The 10,889-nt window shown below is 21.1% G+C and overlaps 2 protein-coding genes across 2 annotated transcripts; one reads left to right on the top strand and one right to left on the bottom strand.

The window, feature by feature from the left end:
* Positions 1-5,250: 5,250 nt before the first annotated feature.
* On the top strand, positions 5,251-8,190 carry PCHAS_0609100 (zinc finger protein, putative; the record flags this gene model as incomplete). The annotated part of the gene is made up of 1 exon (XM_729433.2): positions 5,251-8,190. One exon carries the CDS (start codon positions 5,251-5,253, stop codon positions 8,188-8,190), a length of 2,940 nt encoding a protein of 979 aa, XP_734526.2.
* A 527-nt stretch (positions 8,191-8,717) lies between these two features.
* On the bottom strand, positions 8,718-10,184 carry PCHAS_0609000 (conserved protein, unknown function; the record flags this gene model as incomplete). Its single annotated transcript, XM_016797470.1, has 3 exons — positions 8,718-8,741; positions 8,839-8,919; positions 9,036-10,184. The coding sequence occupies 3 exons, from the start codon at positions 10,182-10,184 to the stop codon at positions 8,718-8,720; spliced, it is 1,254 nt and encodes a 417-aa protein (XP_016653420.1).
* Positions 10,185-10,889: the final 705 nt, after the last annotated feature.

Raw genomic sequence — 10,889 nt, 5'->3', positions numbered from 1 at the left:
TTTGGAATGTATATATATAATTTATAATATTTATATATACACACATGTATGTGTGTATAGTTTTAACAGGCATGTGCATATAGATAATAATTATGATGTATTTAGGATAGCTAAAGGGCTATTGGATATCTACCAATATCTATATATAAATATTATCATAAATATATAATCATAAACTCTATATATATATATATAAATAGAATATGTATACAAATATATATATATACTGTGCGGTCTTAGATACTATACTTATATATCTGAAAAATATGAGAAAATATATAACGCATTTTAATATGTATATATATTTTCATATGCATATAAAAGGCTTAAATAATTTTTTAATGCATATTTTTAAAAATTATTGAAAATGAAAAAATTGTGTGCTTTTTCATAAATGTTATGCTCACATTTTCCCCCTTGAATATATGATATTTTTATGTATATGCATTGATGTTATATTCTTTTTGCATTATTTTTTTTTTTAATTTTATTTTATCCCTCGTATTTTGAGGTGTGCATCCATGAATAGTTATATGTATAAATGCGCATGCATATGCATATTATATAATATAAATACACATGAAATCACGTAATGAATACACATATAAAAAATAAACATGAACAATATATATGTATTTCAATTTAAGTATATGAAAATATAAGTATATTATATATCTATTAATATCTTAAAAATAATTTAATTACACTTAATGCTGTCCACATTTTTATCACTATAAGAAATAATACCTCCTTTGAGATATTTGGGGATTTCATAAATTGGATTTGAAAATTATATAAAAAAATTTATTTAACATTCATGATATACACATAAATAAATATATATATATATAATGTATAAGCATTTCTATATAATAGCCTCCCATATGAATAATAATGTATACACGTACACATAAACAGTCTTACAATATTAATTTCATATATAGCATTTTTTAATTTTTCCAATTCTTCGTTCGGCTTTGTGTATACAATGCATACATACAATTATATATATATGCTTATAAATCTCTATATGTATACGTATTGTAAGAGTATCAATAAGTACATAATATAGCTTTTGTCATATATGTATATATTTTCCCTTGGCATTTTATGAAATTGCTAAGAAAAAAATATATAAATCATATAACTTCATATAGTCAATTAATTGTATTAACTATTCTGTGCTCTCCAATTTTTTTATGCAATTTTTTATCAATTTTTTTTTATTTTCCTTACTAATAAAAAACACAAAAAAAATACAAACAACCAAAAAGAGAAATACAGCATGCAAAATGTATTTACTTTTCTTAACTATTTTTCAACTAAAAAAAAAATATCAATAAGATATAAAATATATCATATCACCATTAAAATTCAAAAAAACATTTTGCAATAATACATTTTTTTAAGTATATGTTTGTTTTCTCTTAAATATTTCTCAATTATGTAATTATTTTACTATTATTATACATATTTATTGTGTATATATGAATTAATATGTAAATGTATAAAAATACGTATAAATATGTATATTACGTATATAAAATGTGCATATATTACACGTATATAAGGCAAACTTACATATATATTCTTAAATAATTATTTAAGAACGTATAAAAATGCAATTGTGCATGTAAATTATTTTTTAATTTTGTTCATATTGTTTTTTAATTTAGTGTAAAAAATTTAGAATTGGTATACAATTTTTATATTATTCATTTCTAGATTTTTAGGGGGTTGTGAATAAATATATATTATATATGTATTTTTAATTATTTTTTTTTTAAATCGCAAAAGATGAAAATAATATATATATGCAATAAAATACAGTTCTGATATATGCTTAAAAAAAAGGGATATTAAGCATGCACATTTTTTTCTTAATGCACATTTAAATAAATAATAATCAAATAAAAATGATTCTTATGAATATATGCAATATATAATTTATTCTTATTAGCTCTTTACACATTTACGAATATTTTAACACTTGATACACATCCTAGAGTATAACAATATATAAATATACCATAGGTTTGTATGTTTCCACACTTTACTTTTTTTAAGGGTTTTATATAGATTATATTTATATAAGATATAATATTTTAAGAATTATTTCATTCATAAAAAATTAAGGACGCTACTTTTTTTTTAATGTAGTATATAGCATTGATATTTATATAATTACTGTATTATGATATTAAAAAAAATAATAAAATGAAATAAATCGAATAAGAACTTAATAAAAATATTCTTTAATTATTTATAACTGAGATGTTTAAATATTCTTAGTAATAGAAAATTACAATAATTGGAATAAAAAAAAAATTGTTAAACTAAGAATATATTTTTTCACTCTAAATAAAAAGATATCATATAAAAATAATAATACCACATACTATATATCTTGTTTATTATTTTATTTTTTTAAGCATTGTTTATTGTCAACATTTGAAACAGTAAATAAAAGGAAGCAAGAGAATGAATAATATCTATTATATGTGTGTGTGTATACATGTGATGCTAATTTTTTTTTATGGTCTTTGGTCTAATCTCTCTAAATTTGTATTCCCCTAATTTTTAAGAGTAGGTCCCCAAAAATAAAATTCATTGTCCGGTTCAATTTGTTTATGCAATAGGGTGCAGTAGTATTAATTCAAAAAAAAAACAATAATAATAATTAATAAGACACAAAAAATAAAATAAATATTACGAAAGACTATTTTAAGCACATAAAAAAATTTTATTCACACTTATTGTATTAACAATGCTTCCTTCATGTTATTGCATTTTAAATGAATAAATATATATAATATATTAGTGCGCATGGGAACAGGTATAAAGGAAATATAGAGTGGTATTTTTCACGGGGTGAAATAAAAAGAAAGAATACACACAATATGTTTTTCTTTTATCCACAAATGTATGTATATGCAACATATTTACTATGAGATAGTTGCATAAAAATTCCCAAATAAAAATTTTATTTTAATATTTGATAATACAAAAATGGTAATATTTTAATTGGAAATTATTGAGAAATTGTAGGGTACTGTTTTCTTAAATTATATGTATGAACAATATGTAAATGACATATTTTTTATAAGAATAATATATAGTAATATTACGTGGATAGTCAAATTGTTATTTATTTTGGGGAGCATATATTCTATATTTATTAATAATTATAAATTAATAAAATTTTAAGACCACATATTATGAACTTAATAATGCTTATAACCTTATGATTATTTTTGATAAGTACATATGCATATAAAATTATTCATAAAAATATTTACAAGCCCCAATAAATAGGCATAAGCTTGTAGACATGAAAATAATGAAAACCCATAAAAAACGTAGTAGTCCCTTATAAATAATAAAGGCTAAGATATTTTAAAATATGAAAAAAGATATTTTTGGGGGCTTTCACATATATAAAAGTAAAATTATGGTATTATGCATTTTATATAATTTTTTATCAGTAAATATTTTTTTATATGGAAAATTTATAAAATTAAGGTAACTTGATTAGTATTATAAAAATTATATAATAATAGCATTATATTATTTCTGTATAGTTACGGTTTTCCTTATAATACATGCACAAGGAAACAAAATATATAAAATTGGAAACAAAAGAATAGAGATATATATTCTTCAAAATGTTATTTCATTTTTTTATTTTATACTTTTATCAAAAACGAATTTAAAAAAAGTATGTTTTTGTGATATTAGAATAAAACTGCTTATTCTATACAAATACCCTTGTACATATTTTATAAAAAATATCATTGCATATATCAGGGTATTATATATATATATAATGCATATAATAGCAAACCTGAAGGCTTGTCAAAAAAATTTTAAATTAAAATTTTTTTTAAATAAATGCATATAATAAAATAAAATAGCAACGGTAAATTTAAAATTAAGCAATTTTATGAAGAATAATTATTACATGTTATTTATCTGATATTAATTATATTTTTATAGGAAAAAAATGAATAAAAATAATATAAAAAAAATATAAATATAATTGATATTGTAATTTTTTTAATTTTCCCCTTTAAATAGTAATTATAATATATTACTAAATCATAAAAAGCTAATTCATAGTTGAAATAACTTTATTATCCTTAAATAACAATTGAATATACTTTAAAAAGAGATAACATATTTATTATATATATTTTATTGTATAAATATTTTTTCTATATATTTTATAAGTTAATTTGTATATAACAAACCATAAGCCTGTTTATATAAATTATGAAATGGGATTTTTATATAAAATTTTTTTTGCGCGCTTTGAAATAACGTACTTTATAATTATATTTTTAAACCTATATAAAATATTTTTTTAAAAGATATTTCATTTGCCATAATTTAAAATAATAGACAAAAAAATGCTTAAATAATAATAAAGCGCTAATAATATAAAAAAATAAAGAAGCAATTAGTGCTTATTTAATCCCATAAATGGCGTGTCTTTATATTTTTATGCATACATTTACATGAAATATTTTTACGTATATAATATATTTATAAATGATGTTTGTAAAACTGTTACATTTGTTTGGCTTTAACAAAACCTAAGAGATATATCATAATTACATTTAAGTTATGTATATATATATATAAGTACACATGTAAGAATATATAACATATATCCGCTTAAAATCGTTAGTTTTAAATGCTTTATTTTATTTCATTTGATATTACATATATTTATTGGTTTGCATGCTTTATTTATTTAAACACAAATAAATAATATACGCCCAAATTTCCTGCTATGCAATTATATATAAGAAAGATAAATTTCCTATAAGCATATTACGTATATTTATTTTTAACCAACTCAAAAATTTGCCGAATTTCATTTGTATAATATTAAGCATATGCAAAAAGTAATTAACTGATGTTATTTGTAAACCGATTGCATTCTTTGTATATATTATTTTATATTTTTTTTTTTTTTTTTGGTGTTGTTATTTTACGAAACAGTGTATTATCCCATAAAACATAACATTTTTATATTCTATGAATAAGAAATGAAATATAAAAATGTGAATGATATACGTTTTAAAGGAAACAATGAATATATCCACATGTATATAGTTATATCATAAAATTCATATACATGTGTATAATATCGAAAGCATGTAGAGAAATCCGTGAAATCGATTTTTTAAATTATAAATAATTATCCTCACATTTGATGGAATAATTATTTAAATTATAAAAAAAATGAAAAAAGAAAAATTAACCATAAATAAAATGGGAGGGGAATTTACAGACATTAATGAAGTAGGAAGTGAAAATGAAAATATCCGGTGTAAAAGCCACCACACAAAAAATATAAATCAAAATGATGATAATAAAAAAGAACGAACTGATCAAATTGTATTATCGCTAGCTAGTTGTAAATTCGAATTAATTAATAAAAAAAATAAAATTTCCAGTGATTTAAATATAAAAAATGATATAGAAGATAATAATTTTGAAATTATAAATAAATACCAAACAGTGGCTCAGCATGGATCTGAAAATAAACATGAGAATAATTATGAAAATGGTAATAATGTGAATAGTGTAAATAGTGTAAATAGTGTAAATAATAATATAGTCATACAACATGAAAATGAATATACTAATGCTAGCCATTTAAACAATGAAACCCCTAATATAGAAAATTCGAATTTAAAAAATAATACCCATATAGAACATACACATAACGAAACTGATAATAATTATACGGAAAATATAAAAAGTGACGAACATAAAAATTTAAATGCAGATTTAAAATGTGATAATACAGAAAAATATATACCACCATTAAATAGTGCAAATAATAATGAACATCAATCGAGCCATACTTACAACCCTACTATAAATGATAATCAAACAGAAAGAATAACAAATATTCAAGATATAAATGAAAATTCGAATACTGTTTTGGAACCACAAAATGATCCTTCAAATAATATAATGGAGGGTGAAAATAATTTGAATGATAATAATGCAACAAGTTTTAATCGGCGCGAAGTTAATGACAATAACAACATCGAAAATGAAACACCAAATAATGAGGTATATACAAATGAAGGCCCTTATTTAAGAGGTGAAGAAGAACAAATTGAAGTAAATAGTGAAATGAATGTAGAAGAAGGAGAAGATAATATTCTACATATGAATAGTGAAAATAATGTAATAGAAATGAATAATATAATAAACGAAAGAAATTCAAGAAGTTTAGCTTCGAATAGTGAAGAAATGAATTATTATGCCTTAACAATAAGAGATAATATAATAAATAACAATATGAATGATAATATAAATGAAAATGAAGTACATGAATTAAGATTTTATCAAAGATGTTTTATTGGTAAAATGTTAGGGTATGAAATAAAACCCAATTTAGAAGAATTTAGTGTAAATAAATTTGTTAGAGCATTTTTATTTATATTTATATTATTAGGATTGTTTAGTATTGAATTTTCTTTATTATATAATAATTTATTAAAAATAAATGTTGATGATACTGAATTATTATTAATCGATTCAAGATATAATGATATATTTACAAGAGAATTCTTGTTTCAATTCAATAAAAAAAAAATAAAAAATTTGACACTAACTAATGATATGATAAAAACTGAAATAAATAAAGGAAATTATAAATTATATAATGATATAAATAGAATATTGAATAAATTAAATAAAAATAATAAAAGTAATGAAAAAAAAACAGATAATATATATGAGGAGACAATAAGAATGTATGAAAAGTTAAAAAAACATAATATTTTTGTATATAAAATAAAAGAATTCAAATTTAAAGCATGTAGAGATATATTCAAAAAGATTGGAAGTAATAATGGAAAAAATTATTTATTTTTATTTATACCGACACAAAACCATTTACAAATTACACCATTTTTTATTGCCCTAACACTATTTTTTCTCTTTTTACGTATTGGAATTATATTATCAAGAATATTATATGAGTTTGTTTTATTTTGCTTTTACCGAACATTCCGATTATCATTAAATAGCAAAAAAGGATATCTATATAAATATTTGTGGTCCTTATGTACACTGCTGTTTTTAGAAATAATTTTATCTGAGGATTGTATTATATGGTGGGTAAGTGATATTGACCCGATATTTAGTTATCACTTCCAGTATTTTATATGGTGTTGCACTATAATATATTTTATGGCATATTTTGGACATAAGATATTTAAAAAGTGGGGTATAACTAGTGTAAACAATTCTGATAATTCGAGTAATAATAATAATATTGCCAGCATACATAATACTAATAAATACATGTATGCTTCATATATTTTGGATTACGTTAGTAAGTTTTTATATGGAATGAATATAACATTTGCTATGTTTTTTATTTTAATAAATCTTGGAAAGCCAACAGTTATTACTGTAATAATAACAAGCGCAATTTTATTTATGGACATTTTGAATGATTCATATTTAGAACAAATTCATTTAACAGATTTTCATAATTTTACACAAAATATGCAACCAAAAAAAAAAATATATATTATAGAAAATAAAAAGAGAAAACAAAAAAAAATGTCATTAACTAGAGTAAATGAACACACATATAGAGAATTCACTATGGATGATATTTTAGAATATGAAGAAAAACATAAATCGAAAAAATATTTGGGAAGCACACAAAGTAATATAAATAATAATGGGGTGAATGAAAATGATGGTAAATCGGGATACAATAAAAAAACAAATATATTTAATTTTAAAAATATTTTGAATAAAAAATATATGGAAGGAAAATGGGTTTATGGAAGATTATCAGGAGGGGATAGTAAATGTGGAGAAAAAAGTGTTACAAAACGTGATGATGATAATGATGCAATTTCAAATCAAAGTAATGGAGATGAGGATTCAATAATTTCTTCATTTGAATATTGTGAAATATGTGATGAACGTCCAAAAAATATTGTTTTATATCCATGTATGCATGGTGGATTTTGTGAATTTTGCATAAGATCGTTGGTCTATAATACTACTAAGGTGAAATATACTTTACCTAGCTGTCCTTTATGTAGAAAAACTATTTATGACGTATACAAAATATCGAATGAAGATAAATATAAACGTGTTAAAAGTGTTAACATATTAAGTATCAAAAGCAAGAAATGATAACTCCTCATTGTGTGTATATGCATATGTGCGCACTTACGTTTCTTCATGAATTTTTTATGATTCTTATTTTACATATATTTTATTAAACATTTTTTGTTTTTTATATATTAATATTTGTCATTTAATTTACCAAGCATTGCATCGTGTGTTATTTTTTATACATGGACACGATGCTATGCATTGTTTTAAAAAAAAATTTTGAAATTGATGCCCCATTTTTATGTATATAGAGATATAGAAAAGTAGATATATATGTATATATGCATATGTGCTTTCCTTTTCCGTTTTTTTTCGTTCATATAATTTTGCATAGTTCATTTGTTATTTATGATTTTATACTTTTCGTGAATTAAGCCATAATTCATATGTAGTTATACCAACTTTGGTATCCTTTTATGATATATAAGCATTGTAGTATGAATCCGAATGCTTCGATTTATATAATTGTCTAAAAAAACTGTAAAGATATATATTTTTTAATTAAATTTTTGATGTGGAAATTTTCCTATTTTTATTTCTATAAGTCACATATCAAAGCATTTTAGAACCTAAATAGAAATTTGGCGAAAAAAATAAATGAATATAATATATGCATAGATAGCATACACATATTTATTGCAAAAGAAGGAGGGTATCTGTTCTTACCTTTCCACGAATAGTTCGTGCTTCATGAAGGTTATTCTCTAGAAATGTAAAAAATTGATTTAAGCAAAAATCTACTGGAAGCTATAATATAAAAAAGTATATATTTGTGTTATTTTATTTTTATTGAAAATGTGGTTATATTATATATATAGAGATATTTTTCCTTTTTTTTAATATTATATTTTTTAAATAATTACATAAATGTATCCAAATGTTTGGGACAATGAAATTTCCTTTCCAGTGTAAAAAACGATAGGTATTTGTATTTTGTGATTTTTTAAAAGTTTTAAACAATTTTCTAATAACCATTTATCAGCATCATCATTTAAATTAATTCCACAAATATTTTCAATAGCTTTTTTTTTTTTATCATCATTAATATCCTTATTAAAAAAAATTAAATTTGGATCATATCCCATTTGTGTAATTTTATAACTTTGGTTAAGAAATATTTGGTCATCATTTGTCTTTATATTATTTTTTTTTTTTTCAATGTCTGCAAATTTGTCTTGAACAATTTTATTAGCAACCTTATTAATGTTTTGCAATTTTTCTTTCCGTCGTTTTCTATGATTTATTTTTTGATATTTACATTCTAATTTTTTTTTTATGTAATAAAAATAACTTTTTTTTTCTTGTACTAATTTTATTTCTTCTTCCGAAGGATGATAAAGAGCTTCTTTATTTTTTACATGATCCATTAGATCATCCCATATAGATTTTATAGTACCGTCTTTTTCATTTTTTGTTTTTATATGATGAAAATAAGATGATGTATCATCAATAATATTTTCAAAATCTTCCATATTATCATTATTATTAAATATATTTTTTGATTGTATTTTTTCTAATGATTTTTTAATATCATATATTAATTTGGCTACAATATTTTCCTTATCTTCTTCGGACATATTATTATTTATAGTTTGTAAATTTAGTTCGATATTTTTATATCTTCCCTTTATTATTTTATGTTCCGAATTTTCAAATAATTTAAAAAATATTAACTTTTTTTCTACAAATATGTTATTTTCATTTTTATCTGGTGAGCTTAATATGTCTATATAGGAGTTTAAAATACTTAATGATTCACTATTTATTTTTTTTAATTCGTCTGGTAAATCCTGAGTCAAATCTGGATGAACTTCCTTATAAAAAAAAAGGAGCATCCTCCTTACACTTTTTTTAAATATATTAGATTCATAATTTTGTTTATTAATATATTGGAACAAGCATTTTTGATTTGGTACAAATTTATTAGAAGGTTTTAAATAAAACATAAACTTTGCAAACATCACAAAAAATATTGAATAATTTAAAATGATAGAATGTGGGTTCCTCACCATAAATTGGTGAACGAAAAATGGAAAAACCAATGAATTGCTAAAACATTGATAATGTAGCTCATCATTTATGTATTCAGTATACCCATGTGCTTATTTCACAAAATAAAAAGCTACAAATATGCAAGCAAAAAAATAAAAACCTAAACATATGAAAAGGAAAGCGAAAAATACATATATATAAATGAACGTGATTCGACAGTATTCATAAAAAATAAAATAAGGGATAATATAAAACAATTGTTGTGCTATTTCTTCTATATATTCTTTTTTATTTATGAAGGTATGGATATTTTCCTTCATCACGGTGTATTTATTCATTTCATAGAAAATAAAAATTAAACAATCCTATTCATTTTTTCCATTTTTAATATTTATTATTATTGTTATTTGTTTTATAATTTTTTTTAACGTCGTTTTATCATCTATAAGAGTTGTTATGTTTATGAAAAAAAAATAATTTTATCGATTTTAAATAAATTTTTATGGGTCACAGTTTTTAAAAAAGTTAAGAGAGAATAAAAATATATAGGCATAAATTGTTTTATTTTATTTTTCATTATATTTTTAATAGTAATTAAAAGGAAAAGGAGGAAAGAATATATAATGGTGGTATATCAGTAATAAAACGTTTTAATAATAATATATGTTTAAGATTAAAAGAATTAAAGTTAAAAACAAAATGCACATTTATGTGTATAATTACAA

The sequence above is a fragment of the Plasmodium chabaudi genome (assembly GCF_900002335.3).
Source record: "Plasmodium chabaudi chabaudi strain AS genome assembly, chromosome: 6".
Classification (NCBI taxonomy): Eukaryota; Apicomplexa; class Aconoidasida; order Haemosporida; family Plasmodiidae; genus Plasmodium; species Plasmodium chabaudi.
Note: the sequence above shows the minus strand (reverse complement) of the source record. Positions and strands in the feature narration are given on the sequence as shown.